The 22,553-nt window shown below is 37.3% G+C and overlaps 1 protein-coding gene across 7 annotated transcripts in view; it reads left to right on the top strand.

Moving 5' to 3' along the window:
- lyst (lysosomal trafficking regulator) overlaps positions 1-22,553 on the top strand; it is a 104,951-nt gene that overhangs the window by 25,821 nt on the left and 56,577 nt on the right. For all 7 annotated transcript variants that reach the window (XM_067385658.1, XM_067385656.1, XM_067385659.1 and 4 more), the window contains 9 exons: positions 1,681-1,867; positions 5,648-5,738; positions 6,269-8,354; positions 10,028-11,024; positions 13,765-13,926; positions 17,452-17,608; positions 19,889-20,115; positions 20,633-20,699; positions 20,827-20,936. In XM_067385658.1, coding sequence (XP_067241759.1) covers positions 1,681-1,867; positions 5,648-5,738; positions 6,269-8,354; positions 10,028-11,024; positions 13,765-13,926; positions 17,452-17,608; positions 19,889-20,115; positions 20,633-20,699; positions 20,827-20,936 — 4,084 coding nt within the window. The remainder of the gene's footprint in view (positions 1-1,680; positions 1,868-5,647; positions 5,739-6,268; positions 8,355-10,027; positions 11,025-13,764; positions 13,927-17,451; positions 17,609-19,888; positions 20,116-20,632; positions 20,700-20,826; positions 20,937-22,553) is intronic.

Here is a 22,553-nt window from a genome sequence, read left to right as displayed (position 1 = left end):
AAAATAAAAAATTAAGAATTTCTAAGCATAAATTTAGCATGCAAATGGGTGAATTCATGGCAAAAATTTAGTGATCATTTTGTGATTGTTGCAAAACTGTTTGTCCTTACCGTAAGCAAGTCTCTTTTGAACGCCACTAAATGGATGTGCTGCAACAGATAAAGGTGCAAATGATTATACTGTACTTTGCCGTTTGGTGGTCGTGCAACATCAAACCACGATTACAGCATCAAACCGATGTGTCAGAGGTGAATACTTGCAGGTTATTTTAGGTTCTTCTCATCATGTAAGCTCATGTTAGAGAAAACCAATGGGGGAAAAAAACTTGATTGTACTTGATTGTACTATATAGCAGATATAATTATGCATGATTCATTTATATTAAATATGGTCTGTAAAATGTACAGAGAGGTTTGGAAATTTGAGTATGAAAAGGTATGAAATTTTATATATATTTAAAAAATTAACTACTTAAGCACACATTTTTCTGGAATATTTCTGTAAGTTTTTAATATTTTTAGATTGTAATAATTTCACAGTTACTCTCCAAATTAATGTAGAAACAACTTTAAAGACAGTATATTTTAAATATTTATTTAATGGCATCTTTTTATGAATGAAGGCCAATATCACTGTGTTTTTAAATTTTAAATCAGTTATAGACATTCAACATTACAGTATAACTAAAAGCTATCAATTTCAACATTTAGTAATCTTTAAAAATAAATAATATTTATTCGCTTCTTGAGACTGTTTGTTCTACTGACTGTGGTAAAGTGATACGGCTGAAATCCTGTCCAGCGGTTGATGTGGTGGATGGAATAACTGGTTGATGCGATACAGTACGCTTGGGTCCGTGTCTGATGACAGGATCTGCTGTCCGTGTCCGTGAAGCCTAATCTTGTTGCATAACATCACTGTAGTTCCTGTCAGACCTCACATAGTTGTACAAGGTTTTTCCTAGGTCAAAAATTCTGTTATTTTGCATTTACTCTCCAAGATGAGGTACACAAATCTGCGCTCTTGCGAAAACTCCTGTTTAAATCAGTGAAACTGTCTATGCTGTGCGATGAATCTCTTATTGACATTGTGCTTATACTTTGTTGGTTATAATTAAAGGATTAATCATAAGCCTGTAGAGCTTGTGCTGTCTGTGATTGGCTACAAAACTCAACGCTGCAAAAACACATTGTAAATAGAAACCTTTGATGCTCTTCGATGCTCGTTCACAAAAAAACGCTTATATTTTCAGTACAGGAAAACCTTATCATAGTCTGTGTGCAAACCATAAATAACATTTCACTGATCGAGTTTTAAATGGTTAACTGGATTATTCAAATGAATGAGTGAACTTAGTGAGCTTTCTACATAGGCAGCATCTTAACTGCACTCCCGTTCAAAGGCTGTTGACAGACAGACTGCATAATTATGTGTAAATATATAAAAAAAAAACAGTGGCAGGTTTTCTTGTACCTAAATCCATTGATATTATAAAAAAAAAATATGATTTTATGGAACATGAAACCATCTGAGCAGTTTCACTTGGTTTATTTCTTGTGAATTTATACAAAAAGAGAACTTTGTAATGTATCTGAAACTAAAGCAAAGCTCTGAGATTGTTTGAGCACCCGAGCAGGTGATTTACAGATTTTCATGCTGTCGTTTTCTTTCCACCATCAGCTCGGACATGAGTGGGGCCAGTAACACCCTGGCACGGGAGTTCCTGACGGATGTGCACCAGTTGTGTAGTGCGGTGGCCCAGCGGGCGGAGGATGAGGAGGAAAGTCACATGGTGGCTCTGGGAGAGTATCTGGTGCGTGGACGCGGATTCCTGCTCCTCAGCACCCTGGACTCTGTCATTGACCAGGTTGGTCAGATAAGCTTCATTTTAATATATTTTTACCCATACATTGACGGTCAAAAGTTTGGTTTTATTAAGATTTTTTAATGTTTTTGAAAGAAGTTTCTTCTGCTTACCATTGCTTTATTTATTTGATCCAAAATACAGTAAAAACAGTAATATTATGAAATATTAATACAATTTAAAATAATGTGAATATATAGTAAAATGTTATATATTCAAAGCTGAATTTTCAGCATCATTACTCCAGTCTTCAGTGTCACATGATCCGTCAGAAATCATTCTAATATGCTGATTTGTTGCTCAATTATTATTGATGCTCCATTATTAATAATGGTTTTTGCTTCTTAATATTTTTTTGTGGGAACTGTGAGTTTATTTCAGGATTCTTTGAATAGAAAGTTCAAAAGAGCAGCATTTATATAAAATCATAATGCATCACGGTATCCACAAAAATCAGAAGCAGCACAATTGTTTTCAACATTGATAATAATCATGAATTTTTCTTGAGTATCAAATCATCATATAAGAATGATTTCTAAAGGATCATGTGACACTGAAGACTGGACTAATGATGCTGAAAATTATATTTTTAAATATTTACAAATATGAAACGGTTATTGTAAATTGTATTAAAGGTGCCCTAGAATCAAAAATTTATTATATTATATATTAAAAATTTATCTTGGCATAGTTGAATAACAAGAGTTCAGTACATGGAAAAGACATACATTGAATTTTAAACTCCATTGTTTCCTCCTTCTTATGTAAATCTCGTTTGTTTAAAGACCTCCGAAGAACAGGCGAATCTCAACATAACACCGACTGTTACATAACAGTCGGGATCATTAATATGTATAACCCCAATATTTGCATATGCCAGCTCATGTTCAAGGCATTACATAAGCCAGTATTAACGTCTGGATCTGTGTACAGACTAGGTAAGCAAGCAAGAACAATAGCGAAAAATGGCAGATGGAGCAATAATAACTGACATGATCCATGATAACATGATATTTTTAGTGATATTTGTAAATTGTCTTTCTAAATGTTTCGTTAGCATGTTGCTAATGTACTGTTAAATGTGGTTAAAGTTACCATGGTTTCTTATTGTATTCACGGAGACAAGAGTAGTCGCTATTTTCATTTTTAACACTTGCATTCTGTATAATTCATAAACACAACTTCATTTTTTATAAATCTCTTCAACAGTGTGTAATGTTAGCTTTAGCCACGGAGCACTATCAAACTCATTCAGAATCAAATTTAAACATCCAAATAAATACTATACTCACATGATCCGATCCATGCATGCAGTATGCATGATGAACATCTTGTAAAGATCCATTTGAGGGTTATATTAGCTGTGTGAACTTTGTAAATGCACTGTAAGTGGCAGGGAGCGAGAGATTTAAAGGGGCCGCAGCCTGAATCGCCGCATAGTTAATGATGCCCCAAAATAGGCAGTTAAAAAAATTAATTAAAAAAAATCTATGGGGTATTTTGAGCTGAGACTTCACAGACACATTCAGGGGACACCTTAGACTTATATTACATCTTTTGAAAAGACGTTCTACGGCACCTTTAATATTTTACAATATTACTGTTTTTACTGTATTTTCATCAAACAAATTTCAAAGATACTTCTTTGAAAAACATCACAAAAATCAATCTAGTATTTGCAGTGACCAAGACATATGCATCAAAATGTATATTATATCATAAGACTTTCAATGAGCTTTGATGAATTACCTCTATACATAAATGTTTCATATAACAAAAATGATGGTCTATGAAGCTTGACATTAGACCATTGTGTTCATTCATGCCGTTTTATCTTTTCTATCTATTTTATGGCCTGCTTGCAGGATTAATGAATGGGCCCTGGGAATGTATTCTTGCTGTTTCTTTCTTACTCTTTACTTGCAGACATGAGGAAATCTACTGGAAAGTCATTGTTTTAGAGCAGTGAAACCCTAAGTACAGACATCCATCTCTCTGTATAGACACTGCAAGCAAGCAGCACATTATGACATAGCAAAACTAGAAGCAATGTTGTTTTGCATGCTTGAAATACAAACAGCTTTGTTTATTGCAATGGGCAGTGTTTGTTGCTTTATAATACAATGTAAACCAGGGTTATTATGGTTTATCATTTTCATTACTTGAAATAAAATTAACTTTAACTGAAATAAAATATAAGAAAACCTTAAACATATTTCAGCTATTTGCCAAGGCAAGTTCAACTTGATGTTCTAAAATAACTACAACTAAAACTGAAATAAAGATTATAAGACTAATAGTCATAATTTAAAAAAAATGACAAAATCACATCAAAACTACTAAAACTTTAAAGTTCCCCCTGTGGTGAAAATCAAGTTTTTAATGTTGTTTATATGTCTATGTTGTGTTTTGAATGTGCTTTAAGACAAACCATGTGCAAATTCATAAGTCAACACCATTGCTGAGTATATTTTCCTTAAAACTGCAGTGAACCAAAGACAGTTTCAAAATCATGGTTTGAAATCGCTGGTTTCTGATGTCACAAACTACCTTTTAACCAATCACGTCAATGTGTGATCTTCAACAAGTGGATCTCTGAGCTGGTGCGAGTGAGTGGAGGCGGGACTAATTTGCATATTCATAGAACCGCGTATACTAAATGAGGCAAGGGTGTAGAGTTACATTTTAAGTTATTTTCAAGGAAAGAAATGTTTAAATATGTCATTTTGGTGATCAAAAATGAGTTTTAAGGGATAAAATTATTGACTACAGGGGGACTTTTATTAAAATGAAAACAGAAAATATAAAAATATAAACTAAATCAAAATATTAATAAAAAAAACTATAAAAACGTCGTAATGATACTAAAATAACACTAATGTAGAGACCGTGCAATAATGACATTTCTTAACATAAATATTCTATTTATTACCACAGTAAATAATTTCTACTCAGTCATCCCTCAGTCATCTTTACAGAAAATGCAAAAATGCACTTACAATAGTAAACAGAGCTAGTTTTCTTAAGAAATGTGATTTCTTTAAATTGTCTTAACATTTTTTAAACTGATGTATTAGTCAAAGTTATTATCTGTTAATGTATGAGCAGAATTTTTGGCATTATGTCGAAGAAAATGACAGGTATATTTGATACCATGTTTTTCTTCAAGCCCCTCTCCACCACCCTCTCCTTAATTTTCTCTCTTTGAAGTGAGAGTTCTAATGAATCATGTCTGGAGTGGTTCTTACTCACAAGACACGGGCCTTTTCTCTGAACTCGGCACTGCTTAACTATCTCTCAACACATCAATCACCTGTGTGTTTGCATAGTAGTGGGTCAATATGGCTCCCTAGCCACTTTGCTAATTACCTTATGAGTATGCTGCCAGATGCTTGTTTACCTGGGGTCACACAGTTCTGTGGCAGGCAGCCCCTTGTATTTGCTTTTAATTCACACGTGTCAGAGTGCTTTCTCTTCTCCTTGTGAGGAATGCTGTCTTGCTGAGGGCGGAGCCAGTATTTACAGGCTTGCTGTCATACCTCATGTCCAGCAAACCTGTATTTTACCGAAGCCATTGGAAGACAACCTTCAGATACAGTTTTTGTTGTCTGTAATTTGCACAGCGCTGGAGGCTAGCTTGCCAAGAGAGGCTTGTTACTATGAAGCAGAAGTGAGAAAGTAATCTGCTTCTAGGTGGCCATCAACACTAGGAGGCTGTTCTTGATTGGATTTGCAGGGACAGAGTGAAGAATTCAGAATTAACCTCTCAAACCTTTTACTTAGGAGTTGACCTGTCGGGAAGAGCTGCTTACACTCTTGTTGTCTCTGCTACCTCTGGTCTGGAAGATTCCCGTTCAGGAGGAGAAAGCCCCAGGTGAGAGTCACTATAAAGCTCTTTAATAATGCATAATGTTAACAAACTTAATTTTGAAAATGCGCTAGAAGTATACTGTGACCCACCTTGAATTAAATAATTATGTGTTAATATTAAGTGACATCCTGGCATTGCATTAATTTGGAAATTTGATATACTTCTACATGATATGTTTTATAAAGCATATGATGGCAGTGATCTTGCGAGGACGCCATGAATTGTTAAGTAGCTGCCTGCATGAACAACAAGTGAAACCATGAGATGGCTTTAATTATGAAACAGTACAGTTAAAGGATGATGGAAAGGATAAGACTTTTCATTGAGCTTGAGACCTAAGGTATTTAGTGCAGGCATGCTAATCTTTTCTAGCAGCTGCTTTCCACATTGTTGAGTTATTAGTTCCCGTAATTGTGTTGTAAACCGACCTCTGGAGGTCATCATGACCAATGCGACCAGGTTATATAACTGGTTGATGCTAGTTAAACCGAGTTTAAACCTCTTCATTTAGTACTCTGCCTTTTTTATCTTAGATTTCACCCTGCCTTCACTACTGAAGGTGTTCCTATGCCAAGAGGGAAGGACCATCCCTCAGAAGGCGGGGCAAGATAGATGTGATGTGCGGAACTCTGGAAAGCGTTTATCTGGCTCCTGGAAGTCACGCCGTTCACGCAGAACAGCTCAGCGATACTCTGTAAGGGATGCACGCAAATCTCAGCTTTCCACGTCAGATTCTGAAGCCAACTCGGATGATAAAACCGCAAACACTGGGAGCAAGCATCGCAGATTCCACAGTTCGGCCATCCGTGTTAGTTGCCAGCTTCACCAATCCAACAATCCATCACAACCAGCATTGCAACATCCCACTCCCGATACCATGAGCACCGTTGAACCATCCCAACCTCACATGAGGCTATTTGGATCTCACACACTGGATCCTAACATGCTAACAGACCCAACAACTCTCTCCATCTTCAACCGAATGGAGAACTCGCCTTTTGACCTTTGCCATGTTCTGCTTTCGCTTCTGGAAAAGGTCTGCAAATTTGACATGACCATCAATCATAACCCAGGCTTGGCAGTCAGTGTTGTTCCCACACTCACAGAGATACTCACAGAGTTTGGTGACTGCTGTGGTCCCGGTGGTGGAGGTGGGATTGATGAGCTAGCTGGAGGCTGGACTGAGGAGCCAATTGCACTTGTTCAAAGGATGCTTTTACGCACCATTCTGCACTTGATGTTTGTAGATGTGGGTCAGAATGAGACACTGCCTGATAATCTACGTCGAAGCTTGACTGACCTACTCAGAGCAACTTTAAAGATTCGTACCTGTTTAGAAAGGCAAGCCGACCCTTTTGCTCCAAGGCCAAAGAAGACTCTGCAAGAGATACAGGAAGATTTTTCCTTTTCAAGGTTCCGTCATCGGGCCTTGCTACTGCCAGAACTCTTGGAGGGTGTCCTACAGCTACTACTGGGCTGCTTGCAAGCCTCTGCTTCCAACCCTTTCTTTTTTAGTCAGTCTCTTGAATTAGTTCATGAATTTGTGCAACACCGTGGCTTGGAGCTCTTTGAGGCAACAGCTCTGCGCCTTGAGGCCTTAGCAGAAGCTCGAGATTCAGAAGTTGGCAATGAGGCATCAGAGCGCCTTCGTTGCCTGATAGCCGATGTACTTAAGATAATCAATGCCGTCAAGAGGGCCAAGTCGGAGCAGCTACACCAATCTGTTTGTGCACGTCGTCGACACCGTCGCTGCGAATACTCCCACTTTTTGCACCATCATCGTGACCTCTCAGGACTGCCGGTTTCCGCTTTCAAGCAGGCATCTCGACGTAATCCTTTTGAGGAGGACTCCGAGGGTCATGACGGAGAAGTGCGGTACCCTGAACGCTGTTGTTGCCTTGCGGCTTGTGCCCACCAGTGTTTGCGTCTTTTTCAACGCCTCTCACCCTCAGGTCCTGCCGTATTGCAGGTGCTGGCAGGAGTGCAAGCTGTTGGCATCTGTTGCTGCATGGATCCAAGGTCCGTAATAGGACCCATGCTCCAAGCATTTCAGGCTCCAGGACTGCGGAGCTACCAATCTCATGTTTTGAGTGTCCTTAGTAGACTTGTCTTAGAACAGCTTGGTGGTGGTCAGCCCTCTGAAAAGGCCAAGCTTGCCTCCTGCAACATCTGCACTTTGGATAGCAGCCTGTTACCTGGACTTGATGAGACTCTACAGGGCTATGGACCTAGGAAGGAATTGAACTTATCCACATCCCCATCTCCATCTTATCGTTTCCAAGGTATCCTGCCCAGTGGAGGAGCTGAAGATATGCTATGGAAGTGGGATGCTTTAGAGGCCTATCAGGAGCTTGTGTTTGGGGAAGACCGGCATTTAAGTCAACAGATTGCCAGTCATATATGCCAGCTGACTTTGCGAGGCAACGCAGTAGTGCAGTGGCAACTCTACACTCATATTTTTAACCCTGTGCTACAGCGAGGTGTAGAACTTAGCCATCATGCCCAGCAACTTGGTGTGTCAACTACTTGTAGCCAGGTCTGCAGCTACCATTCCCATTGCCTCCCAGTTGAGGTACTGCTGGTTTATCTTCAGACTCTGCCTGCGCTGCTAAAGTCAAGGTATGGCTGTATTTCCTTTTCTTCCTCTTATTCACTGTTGTTTTGGTTCTTTAACACTCTGAGGTCTGAAAACGCGCCGGCGCGTTTTGCAGGTTTTTTTTCACATTGCAGCAAAACAGACTTAAAATACTCTGTCATTTTTTGTCATAGAGACATAAGTAATATATCAATTGAAACTATAGAATGTCTTCTTTTATTTATATACACTCAAAGTAAAAACAAAATGTTGTGCTCTTTGTAAAATAAAGAAAACTAACATGATGCGTGATCTCTCCTCTCCCTCTGAACGAAGTCCAATCTGATAGTTCTCAGAAAATTAACTGTAACTTAGTGAATACTAATCACAGAAAAATTTAACTTATGTCTAAAAAAACGTTAAGATGTCAGGTTTTAAATCATGTAAGTCAAATCGAAAACAAACCTTCTGTGTTTATGTAATTTGTATGAAAAGAGAGCCATGTCAGAAATCCGTGATTCAGCTCATTATCTGCTAATGCGGCCACGCCCACGGAGCCAGCGCTATTCAGACGCAAATTCAGAGGCAATACATGCATTCATCGTCTCAATCGTGTATTTATTGTCTTGAAGTGTTTATCTGGATGTAAAAGTCATGGTTAGCGAGCTCTAGAAGACATGCAGTTAGTTCCTGTTTACTTTTCTTCTATGGATGAATTTTAGATGAGTTTTTGTTTCTTTAGCGCCCTCCTGCTGCTGTATGAATTGGAAACTCCATTCATGGAATAGCCTCTTCTTCTTTTAGATGAATTTGTGGACTAAAAATGCACAGAGCGCCTTCCGACTTCAAGGATGAATTGAAAACACCAGCGCTTATAGTAATGACAGTGAATATTAAATAAATATAACTCCTCTGTATAGAAAATTGACATAAGCATATGAGAATCCAATATTTCTCCAAATGTGCATGCTTTTAAACTAAAGGCCTATATTCAGACTCTTTGCATCACAGAAATACATTTTATTTTAAAGTATAATATAAAATCATTACTTTATATTGTAATTATATTTTTCTGTATGTTTCATATATCATAATGAGCTTGAGACGTCACAGAAGGTTTTTTTCACAGCCTACCTGACTGAAATGCCTCATTAATATGCAAGTCATTTCAGCTCATTACTATCCAATTCTTTTGTCTTCTCAGGTGAGAATGGCCCATTTTCAGTGGTGATTCACGCCTCCTCGCATACTGTGTTTCTTGGCAAAAAGTGTCTTACAAAAACTAAATCAATATATTGTTTTATATGAAGGAGTAGGCAGCATAATTTTGAAGCAAAAACTCTAGTTTACAACCTCCAATACCCACAAGTCTTGTGAACACAGATTTACTATACTTTTTTGGCCTTATTTCAGTGACTTAAGTTTTTTGTTTTTTCAATAACCACGCATAAATGTTATTCCTTCAAAAACACAAACATGTACATACATGTTCCTCACATATTATTGTAGCCTAGTTTGTGCTGAATACAGTGTAATGACACTTTTATCATTTATATGTTTATGAACAAATGAAAAAAGCACAAATGTCAGGGCATGTCAAAACTTCTCCAAGCCCCAAATCAGCCTCAGACTCCAGAGGGTTAAATCAGCCTTTAAAATAAACTGATTCCAATGTGTTTACTGAATGTATAACTTCTGATGTTGTGTTCCAACTCAGCCGGGTGGTGCGCGACCTGTTCCTGAGTTGTAATGGGCTGAACCAGGTCACAGAGTTAATCTACTTGGACTGCACTCGTCCGTGGGTGCTAAAAGTGTTCGAGACTCTTATCTTGAATGCGTGGCACCATCACACAGAATCTGCCGTGCATGAGCTAGAAAGAGCAGAAGCTCAGGAGAGGGAAGCTGTCCTCGGACTTTTCGAGGAACTGAGTTCACGTGGGACTGGTGACGGCCCCCAGAGCCTCACTAAGTTTTACGAAGGCTTGAAAGAAGCATGCCCTCACCCAAAGAGCAAAAGTGGAACAGGTGCATTTTCTGCAGTAGGACATAACCGGGGTGAGGCACATTTGAACACCATCAACCTTTTTCTGTGCGTCGCCTTCCTATGCGTGAGCAAGGAGGCAGACTCCGACAGAGACTCTGCAAATGACTCTGAAGACACTTCAGGATATGATAGTACAGCTAGTGAACCATTGGGTGGGCGCCTACCTTGCCTTTCCCCAGACAATGTGGCTCTTCCCTCTAAAGAGCAGGTAAGGAGGGCTGCCGATGTTTGGTCAGTATGCCGTTGGGTGTACATGGCCAGTCCAGTGTTCCAGAGGCAGTTCTTCAGACTAGGAGGTCTAGATGTCTGTTCACGTCTAATGACGATGGTCATCCAGAAACTCACATCTAAAAACAAAGACTGCAAACTTAAGAAAAAGAGGGAGAGTAAAGGCAAAAGCAGTCCATCTCAAGTAGACTCTCCCACTCAAGCTCTTACAGGGGAATTTGACAATATACCGACAACTGCAGGTACAACGGAAAGTCAACAACATGAACTAAGTGACACTCTCAGCCCCTCTCAGGTCGAAAGCAAGTTAAGTGACCCAATGCATCGGCTTGAAGAGGAATGGCCGCTCCAGAGTATCCGACTGCTGGAGGCTCTTTTGGCTATCTGCCTCCACAGTGCCAATTCAGCCCTACAGAGACTTGAACCAGACCTTTCCTTTCAGGTACTGTAGACGTGCATACTAGCTCTGTTTCAAACCCTAGTAAGCTGACTAATAAGGGGCCACACAGTTAAACATGAGAAAGATCCATATGTGCACGACTTGCTTGGGAGACTCAACAGTTGATTTCAGAAGTGTGATATTAACATGTTGCTAAGCTAACAACTTAATACCCTAAAGCCCAATGTATACTTCAGCTTTGATGTGAATCCCTAGTGTATGTAAATGTATGCTCCATTTGATATGTGCATGAACACAAGCACTCAACACGTGCACTAGAAAGATTCATACATGTCCAGTGGCTGCGCTATTTCTCTCCAGAAGTTATCACCGATAAATGATGTCTTGCTTAACCCTTATGCGGTCTTCGTTTGGGAAGTACACTCAGGGTCTTCGGGGTCTCCACAGACCCCAGGCAACAAAATGCAATTTTGTAACAAAATACTTGTTTTTTTAAAAAACATTTAATTTTACTCTTTTTATTAATGTTTTTACTCCATGTTTGTACAGTTTTTGGAGGATTTATCATATTTTTTAAATTTATATAAATAAATTAAAAAATATTTTTTTAAAATAGGTTTTTATACAAAAACAGCTTTTTATGTAAAATTCACTTTATAAAAGACCCACATTTCTAAATTTCATTCATGGGGATAACATGGATAATTTGACATGGTTTAGTGTAAGATTTTTGCCCATCTTTTGGAAAATGCAGTTTTAAAAGTAAAAAAACTATCATTTTTACCAGTAGATGGCTGCAGAGCTCCACTATATGCTATGTGCTATCTGACTGACTGAAAGACATCTTTTCATAAGTTTTTTTCAGTTGGATTCATATCTAAATATTATGAAATCACAATTATAACAATAAAGGGTACTTTTTGTCAAAGTTTAGCATTTTTTGTAATGAAAAAAAATAGTTTTTCAATATTGTTACATTATGATGAGACTCCACTGTGAAAATGGACAAAATTCATCCTCAAAATCAACATTTTGGAAAAATTAATTTTTTTCAGTACAAAAAATGCTAAACTTTGACAAAAAGTATTTTTTATTGTTATAATTGTGATTTCATAACATTTAGATATGAATCCAACAAAAAAAAACTTATGAAAAGATGTCTTTCAGTCAGTCAAATAGCACATAACAAATAGTGGAGCTCTGCAGCCATCTACTGGTAAAAGTGATTTTTTTTTTACTTTTAAAACTGCATTTTTCAAAAGATGGGCAAAAATCTTACACTAAACCATGTCAAATTATCCATGTTATCCCCATGAATGAAAGTTAGAAATGTGGGTCTTTTATAAAGGGAATTTTACATAAAAAGCTGTTTTTGTAAAAATATTAATTTATTTATTTATTTATATAAATTTAAAAGATACGAGAAATCCTCCAAAAACTGCACAAATATGAAGTAAAAACATTAATAAACAGAGTAAAATTACATTTGTTTTTTAAAAAGCAGTTATTTTATAACAAAATTAAATTTTATTGCCTGGGGTCTGTGGAGACCCCGAAGACCCTGAGTGTGACCCTTTTTTTTACACTAACATAAAAACAAGATATCACTCCGATTTTTTTTTTCTTTGTAGATCTAGAAAGTGTTAACAACGGTACAAAGTTTCATGTCATTTGGACAAAGAGAATATTTTTTTTTATTTGAGCAAACGTCGTTTGGGGTCTGTGCAGACCCCAAAGACCCTATAAGGGTTAAACTACAGTGGTTACATTAGACTTTCTCATTGTCCATCATTTCTGTCATAATCTATTATTACCTGTAATTTTCATATTTTAAGGATAATACGACATTTAATAGCTTTTTTTTTTTTTTTTTTTGAAGTTCCCATTTTTATTCATGGTGCTAAATACAGGTGTAAATGGGGTCTAAAACGTTTTGAGCTTGTCCACTTTCAACCACTTCAGGTAGCGGACCGGATTGTTTTCGTAGTGTAGACGCTCGTGGTCGAATGCATTCGAACAGCCACAAAAGACGGCCTACTGACCTAACGCGTAAACATTATGAGAAGCGCGCTAGCCAGACGGGATTTAAACTTTGTCGGCTGAAGAGCCAAGTTTGAATTGAAGAAGAATAACATACCAAGCACGACATTCTCTCACCATTCCTAATTTCTAACACACACTCTCAGCGTTCGGCCTTGCAGCTGTCAGAGCAGAAACTAAAGCTGATGCTCTCTCTGTTTTTCCATCTTCTCCGGGTGCGTTCATGTGTAAATTGCGTGTGCTTATTTCATCCATTTGATTGAAAGATCTGAAAAGCCCATACATTTACCCGCCCATAGACTCTCCCCTCGAAGAAATCAGGACAGAAGTGTTTGAAAGTGGACGAAAGAAATGGATTAAACACTAAACGGGTATTTCCCTCGTATACTTGTTATCCAATCAACCAAAACGCATATCAGGAGTAAATGGTCTATTATATGCTTAAAAAAGTACACTTTTAGGCTTAATAAGCATAAAAATCTATACAAAATACAGGTACATATTTATTAGATTGAACAAAATCCAAAACATCATGATTTTTCACTGCGCTCATTGCACTGCGATTTACCTGCTTTATAAGGTATAAATGTGATGTTGCATCAGGATTCTATCTGAATGCCTTAAAGTACAGGTACTATCTATGTATGCAAACTAGGTTTTGGAACAGAGCTATTTATTGACATTTTGAAGTGAGTGACAATGTCTATATATTTGTGTAATTTTTCCGTGCTTTCTCCCATAGCTGCAGTCTGTGGATGAGACCCTGTGTGAGGTCAGGGATCTGCTCTCTCGATCTGGAGTTGTGAATTCTGAACTGGCAGTTCCTCTGTTTGATTCCTTACTACGTGTGGCACTGGCTGAGATGTTCTGCAGTCCAGATGTCATCGAGGAGAAACCTGACAAGGTAATTTGGTTGCTTGTTAAATAGGGTTGTGACGAGACACTTAGCTGACGAGAAGAGACAAGATTTTTATAGTATTTTTAAGAAATCCTCAGTGATGAAATGCATGACTAGAAAAATAGTCTGCAGGTGCATTTGAAATGTTTTAACTAGTCATCTTGTAATCAATGTAATTTCAGTTCTGCTTGCTGAGTTTGAAATGTCATATGCATTAAAAAACAACAATACTCAAGCACTGTAAAAGGTTTTGCCTCAAACTCAACTGACTGACTTCTCTTCTGTATGATTTCATATGAGTCTCTTCAGACCTCAGAACTGTACATTATTTATGAGCTTCTACAACTTTTGACCTCCTAACTGAACTCCTTTCCACAAATTAATCATAGAAATAAAAATGTATAAATAAAAATGAATACGTTTTCTCTTAGTCTTAAAGGTGATTGAGAGGATTTTTTCGTCGACTGAGAATCCAAAGACTGTTACTGAGTTTTTGAAATGAGCGCATGCGTAAGAACAGCCCCCCTCCTTCACAGCTCATTTCAAAGGAACGCCTCCTAAAAATCGTGCACGAGTATTGGAACACGAGTGTTTACCACCGGCATTCACTGTTTTTTGGATTCATTATGTCGGACTCACCGCAGGTAACTCATAATCTGCACTTGTTATTCCTGTCTCCTGACAAAAACATTGCATGCGGCGCCTGTGGAGTGTGGAAAGTTACTGGAGCGCGCAGCCGCGCTCGTCTCTCACAAGGAACGTCATGGCAGTGATTGACAAGCCAGAGGGCCATGATCGCGGAAACGATTGGCTGATGTTTTTAAGGCCCTACCTCGTGCACAGATGATGTATATTAATATTATTATTTTCAGTGCACCTAAAGACAGTTTCAAGTAATATTGCAAAAATGTATAAAACAAAACATCCTCTTTAGCACCTTTAAGTGCAAACAATAAGTGCAACCATGATCAAAGTATTTTCTCAATATTCAAAGTGCAAATAGAGACCAATTTTTTTTTCAAGCATGATACAGAGCTAAGAGATGGTTACAACTACACAGCCCAGCCTAAGATAGCTTTCATATTGGGAGGTATTTGCATGCATCAGGGAGCCGCTTTCAAAATGCAAGGTATTGAAATTGCTTTTGAATGCGCGTTCACGTTTTACTTTCTCTTTCGATTTTGCAACCGCTTAGATAGTGAGCGGTGGTGCTGAGCGCACATTCTACAAGATAAGACATTTATCAGACACTTAGGCTCTGTTGTGCAACGAATCCTCCGCCATGGTCGTGTCAGTCATCTAGTCACGTGGTCAGTGAACCCTGATTCTTGCTGCACTACATAGTACTCTGCAGCTCGTGTTGGATGAGATTGAAGCGACCATTATCCAAATTAATTAAATGGACTGAATTAAATAATGTAAACGTAGCGCTTGCCTGTTCTATCCTAATTTCACCCTCACACTCCGTCGCAGCAATATCGCAAGACAGCTTATTACCTCGACGAGAAATTCGTCACATTTTAATCTCGTGGCACGAGATCTCGTCACACGGCTATTGTTTAATAAATCTGTATTTGTCCCTGTCAGTGGTATCCCATGGTGAAGGGCACACCTGTTCCCATCCTGTACAGCCATGCTGCTTTTTTCGGTGACTCAGGTTTGAGTCTGGCCTTCATCACATTGTCCAATCTTTTCCTTTCACTGTCTGTTGTCTGTAACTTATGAAAGTAGTGATAGCCCTAAAATAAAATTACTTATGGTGACTAAATACAAAATCTGTAAATGCCATTTAAGTTATTTTTATTTGTATGCCTGACTTCTGTTTATGACAAACTTTTGCAAGATTTATATAATTGGCCTCAGTAAATCCTCTCAATTGCATGATCTTAAAAAGATTGAGGGATTTTCTTTTCAGCAGTTTTGTCTGTAGTGGAACACATCACCGAGTAATTCCCAAGTAAAACTTTATCATTTAGACTTCAGAAAGATTTGTTTTGGCACTCGAGTTTTTTAATAAGTAAATCCGCTTTCTGAAATAAAATGACCCTTGGCCAAACATAAACGGATAAGGAGCCTTTTTGTGATTGAGCACCGTGGGGCACATGGGGGCTATATTTTATGTGGAAATGGTCAGCTGATGTAGTCCTATGACCAAAATCATATTTTCTTTTTTTTTTTTTTTTTACCAGCTTTCTGAAATCACAAACTTTGTCTCTCTAACAAAGACAACAGCAGAAGCAATGTTATAAGGATTGTTTACTTTATTACTTTATTCTGAAAAGAGCAAATTTTCTAGAAGGTAAGAGCCTGCTGCGCTGCCTGATTTGCTTTAATCTGTTTCACTACTGTTTTTTAACTTCTGATATTTAAAGATGCACTGGAGGAAAATGAAAGCACTAAAATTTAGAAGTGGTTAATTTGTGTGTGTTTGTGTAGGAGAGAGTTATTTTGGACTTTTCTTGCTAACTTTGATGCTTGAACACACTGTCCTTTTATTTATTTATTTATTTATTTATATACCAACCAGATAGTGGCCTTCTAAATGTCTAAAGTATTTATTAGCAAATGTTAAATTGTATCTTTGCAGTGGTTTGAGTATTGGGATGACACGTGAGGGGTATCATTGCGATGCTGTTTTGAACGGATTTGCATACAATGTTTCACTGCTCGTGCTAATTTTGAGCAATTTTCAAAAAAAAAAAATTGCCTTATTATTAAGTCAAAAACAATCTTTAGTTCTTCTGTCATCTGCCTTACACAGTGCTTCAGAAAGACCATAATGAAAGTGCTAATGAAGATACAAAACAGGCAGTATCTCAGTAAAGGCTTCGAGTGTCCTCACAAAACCTTTTACCTGATAATATAACATGTATTTGGTTACCTACTGTACTTGGTTACTAAATATGACACTACCTATTGATTAAAAATTATATATATATTTTTAAAATAATCATATTAATAAAATATTAGTAATTATTAAATAGAGTATTTATTATTAAATATTATATTATATTATATAATAATGTTTAATCTGTTTTATTTATAATCCATCCCTCCATTTAGTAGTAATAATAAAGTATATATTTTAATAATTATATTAACATATTTTTATTTTTTTATATTATAATTAAGTTTCATCTATTTTATTGTAATTATTTCTTATTTTCAATTTATATTATTTTATATTATTATCCTTGTCTCCATCTAGTAATTACAGTAATTATATATATATATAATAATATATATTATTATTACTGTAATTACTAGATGGAGACAAGGATAATAATATAAAATATATAAATTATATATATAATATATAATATTGTTATTGTTATTATTACATATTATTACATATTATATAGTGTGTGTGTATTATATATAGTATATATTTTAATAATCATATTAACAAAATGTTATATTTCATAATAATGTTGAATCTATTTTAGTTATATCTTAATTAATTTATATAATTCTTAATATAATAATCGATCCCTCCAACTAGTAATGATGTTTCTCTCCCTCTCCGTGCAGAAGTCTCCGGTCAGCGGGGAGGCGGCACCTCCAGCAGGTGATCTGTCTGAGGAGGTGGATGAAGCTCAGGTGAGTGGCGTTCCACCTTTGGGAGAAGAGGAAGGCTATGACGCAGACAGTGAAAGTAACCCTGAAGACTCCACCCGTCAGGAGGAAGGTAGTACCGCCCCCTTCATACTTACATGAGAGTCTGCATTGTGCTGGACATTTGTGTCAAACTCACAAGATGTCCCTTATGTTTAACTGTAAAATGGAAATGAGCTAGAGAGGAGTGTATGTACAATATTATCTAGAGCCAAAAGTATCTTGCATGTGTAGTTTTATTGGCTGTAAAGGTTCATTACATTATGTTTTGAACTTGAAAAATAGTTTACATCGCAGTTAGCAGTCCTTAGTCACTGATAGCAGGAGGAATTTCTTTGCTAAGGATCTGGAATGCGTTAGCCGGTCTCAGCCGGTTAACATCAGGTAGGCTGAGTGAACGTCTGGTCAAGCGGTATGTGATCCTGTTCCCCAGTCACATGTAGTGTTGTTGGCTCTCTCGCCCTGAGAATGGTGTCATTGTTTCCTTCGGCTATGATGTAAGAAGCCGTGTTGAGCTGTGTCTTGTGACTGCAGCTTTTGACCGATCGTTGCACAGATTCGTGCATGATTTTGTAAGTTCACTCACCTTCTCATAAGGGCGTGTAGATGATATAATTTATAAAGAAGGGAATTGAAGACAAAGCTTGAAATGTGTGAGTTTGTTGTCAGACTGTGTGTGTGAAAATGGAAGTGAACTAAATGTGGTCTAGGTATTTGAGTTTGGTTTCAGCTTCTCATCTTTTCTGTTATGGAAGACATCTTTTAGACATCTATTTATCCATCCATCCATCCATCCATCCGCCCGCCTGTCATTTCATTTATCTATGTATCTATTTATCTCGTTCTATCTCTATCATTCTATCTATCTTTCTATCTATCGTTCAATCTCTCTGTCTATCTCTCTCTCTATTTATGTCTGTAAATCCGTCTGTCCGTCCCTCCGTTTGTCTGTCTGACTGACATTCTATCTATCTATCTATCTATCTATCTATCTATCTATCTATCTATCTATCTATCTATCTATCTATCTATCTATCTATCTATCTATCTATCTATCTATCTATCTATCTATCCATACTTCCGTCCGTCCATCTATCAATCTATCGTCCGTCCATCCATCTGTCTGTCTGTCTGTCTATCTATCTATCTATCTGTTTTTTATTTATCTATGTTTTTTTTATTTATCTATCATTCTATCTCTCTATCATTCTATCTATTTTTCTATCTATTGTTCAATCTCTCTATCTATGTTTATATGTCCGTCTGTCTGTCTGTCATTTTATTTATCTATAGTTCTGTCTTTCTATCGTTCAATCTCTATATGTCTGTCTGTCTCTCTCTCTGTCTATTTGTCTGTTTGTCTGTCATTGTCAATCCGTCCATCCATCCATCCATCCATCCATCCATCCATCCATCCATCCATCCATCCATCCATCCATCCATCCATCCATCCATCCATCCATCCATTGTTATTAGTTGTTTCATCAATCTATCTATCTATCTATCTATCTATCTATCTATCTATCTATCTATCTATCTATCTATCTATCTATCTATCTATCTATCTATCTATCTATCTATCTATCTATCTATCTATCTATCTATCTATCTAAATGTCCGTCTGTCTGTCATTTTATTTATCTATGTATCTATTTATTTATCTATAGTTCTATTTATCTATCTATCGTTCTATCTCTCTATCATTCATTCTCTATATGTCTGTCTGTCTCTCACTCTCTGTCTGTTTGTCTGTCTGTCAGTCAATCTGTCCATCCATCCATCCGTCCATCCGTTGTTGTTAGTCGTTTTATATATTCTATCCGTCTATCTATCTATCTATCTATCTATCTATCTATCTATCTATCTATCTATCTATCTATCTATCTATCTATCTATCTATCTATCTATCTATCTATCTATCTATCTATCTATCTATCTATCTATCTATCTATCTATCTATCTATTGTTCATTCTGTCTTTCTATATATCTGTCTATCTATGTATGTGTGTGAATGTCTGTGAGGGAGTGCTCTGTGTGTGTGTGTGTGTGTGTGTGTGTGTGTGTGTGTGTGTGTTTGAGGCAGAACTTCATTAATGAAAAGCACCCAGAGCTTGCGTAGGAGCTGCAGGGGAGTTCACAGTTAAATCATGCGGGTTCTCCAGTGCGTGGCACCTCCATCAGCTTAATTCATCTTTACTGGGCTAGAGCTCTGAGTGCGCTGTGAGCTGCCTCTGGTACACACAGTACTTGTCCTTTAGCTCTCCTGTTTGTACTCTTGCACCACCACCAATTATTATTTCATTATTGCTGCGTTGTTTGTAGTCAGTGTTCTGTCTTTTCTTGCTGTGACAGGGATAAAGGTGGAGGCTGGAGTCTCGTTGGGGGAATGTACGCTGGGAATGGCGGGAGTGCCTCAGGGCTCCGTCCGCGGCCGTCTGCTGTTTCCGGAGATCTGCTTGATGGAGCTGCAGCTGTTAGCCAGTGGCTCTCCAGACTTGGAGGTTTTGGGCCACGTGTTGCAGAGCCTGTTAGGAGCCGTGAAAGGCCACCACAACAATGCAGCGCTGCTCTACCAGCAGGTCAGACTTTTATCTGATGCCAAACTGATTTATTTATGTATGCGAGATATTGATGTTACACAGTGACATATCTTATTCCAGAAGACCTTCTGCTTTTGTCTAAGTAACTTACCTATGTTTGGTAGAAAGTTTTTCGTTCCAAGTAACTAGTATACTTGGAAGAAAGAGTATACTTGAAACCAAAGACAACACCTACGAACCTATGTAGCAGGAACAAGATGACCTTTTGCAAACCTTTTAGCAATTGGAGATTTTTGTTGTTGTTGTTGTTATTTTGGTTGTAAAAAAAAAGCTTTGCAGCTACATTTTTGACAATTCTTCAGGATTTGAAATATTTACAGGATTTATTTAGAATTTAATTTATTTTCACTTTATCCCATTGTCAATAATGATTTTCCGAGGAGTGAAACTCTCAAAATATTGATTTGTTTGAATACTCTGACCAGCTGGATTAAATCATCTTTACTGTATTTATGAATAAATGTGATCCATCATCATGCTATTTTTCTCTTGTCAGGGTGGTGTGAAAGCCATTCTCACTGGGTTTCAGAACATTCTCAGCCAGTCAGATGCCTCCTATAAAGGTTTATATTTCTTACAAACTTCAACTATGCATATTTCTCCAAATTCCCATTATTGAGTTTATATGTTGGTAATCATTCTAATCTTAAACATAATTATAATTGCTCCATGGCCTGTTGTACCCTTTAGAGTGCCAGACAATACTGATGGAGCTGCTCGTTGCCATGGTGAGTGACAGTATCACAGCGGAGGAACTCGCCCTGTTGACCCGCCTCTTCCTGGAGAAGACTCCGCCCACTGTAAGTACATTTAAATGAGGCCAAAATGAACTGATACACAACTTTGTATCAACCTTTTCAGTTCCCTTTTCCACAGAAAAGGATAAGCTTTGAAACTACACAATGCAAATGTGATCAGTATGATCAAGCATCCTGTAAACGGGTTTATTTTTAACACAGTGTCAGAAAGTGGGCATGCTGTTGCAGAATACGCTTTTAGTAATGCCAATCTTTAGTTTGGCAATGCTGATATGAATCAGCCGGTCTACATTAATTATCTCGCTGTTTTTGCCAGTCCTTTACTTCTGAGCACCTCTTTTCCTATTGCCTCACATCTATAACACCCTAATTTATATTTTATGCAGTTTTTTATGCAGAGGATTGCTCACCAATAATGTATTTGTTTGTGTGTCCTAAGGATGTATGAAACTACGTCGTTTTAAAATCATCTGGTCAGTGGGTTGTCAGACTGACTAATGACTAGTGCATCATAATGAATCCTTGAATAATTTCAAATCCATTTTTCCTTGCTGTCAAGGTCCCACTGTGTCTGCACTGTGAGTGATGCATCATTGTTCACTTGAAGTGTAAACAAGTGGAGCATCCTGCTTTTATTGTGTAGACAGCTATTAAAGGAGACCTATAATGCCATTTTTACAAGATTTAATATAAGACCAGAATGTGTCTGTGAAGTTTCAGCTCAAAATACCCCGCAGATCATTTATTATAGCTTGTCAAATTTGCCCCTATTTGGGTGTGAGCAAAAACACGCCGTTTTTTGTTTGTGTCCCTTTAAATGCAAATGAGCTGCTGCTCCCTCCCCCTTTCCAGAAGAGGGCGGAGCTTTAACAGCTCAACAACAACAACAAAGCTGGAGAATCTCACGCAGCCAAAATGAGGATTGTCAGTAATGGCGTTCAGTCTTACATTGTTCAAACCATTTTTAAAAAAATGTTTTTATGTTTTTAAACTTCGCTAAAATAGAAAGAAAGAAAATAATAGATCTAGATATAAAGTTCCAGAAAAGGTATTCCAATAATCACCTAGTTGGTTGTTGGAAAACTAGTCCACACCTGTTGAATATTCAACATTTATCATACTGTATTTGGTCCCACTTTATTTGAGGTGGCCTTAACAACTATGTGCTTATGTTATAAAATAAGTACAGTGTAATTATTGTGTTCATATTGTATTGCAAAACACTTAGTTACATGCAGGTATTTTTTAAAATATAACTTCAATGTAAAAACATGTTTGTACGCAATAAGTGCATTGTATTAAATGATTAATTTTAAATGCAAGTACATAGTAGTTAAGGCCAACTAATATAAATTGTATTTTCTTGATTATGCTCAACTGCTGTATCTAGTCATTATATTTTCAGGCTCTTTTCTTGGCAGCTACTGTATGCCCTTCATGAAGTATTGCTAATTGCCCTGTGAAATGCGCTTTTCCCACCAATGTGTTAATAAGGGTCCACAGGGAGTCAGTTGCTGCGTCCCAATTCACCTACTTATACTATGCCCCAAAAGTATGTACTGTTTTTGTGATGAAAAAGTACATACTTTTGAGTGTGTAGCAGAAGAGTAGGCAAGATTTGACATAACTGCGTCTTTAACGGACAACTCTGTCGCTTAG

The sequence above is a fragment of the Chanodichthys erythropterus genome, chromosome 5 (assembly GCF_024489055.1).
Source record: "Chanodichthys erythropterus isolate Z2021 chromosome 5, ASM2448905v1, whole genome shotgun sequence".
Classification (NCBI taxonomy): domain Eukaryota; kingdom Metazoa; phylum Chordata; class Actinopteri; order Cypriniformes; family Xenocyprididae; genus Chanodichthys; species Chanodichthys erythropterus.
Note: the sequence above shows the minus strand (reverse complement) of the source record. Positions and strands in the feature narration are given on the sequence as shown.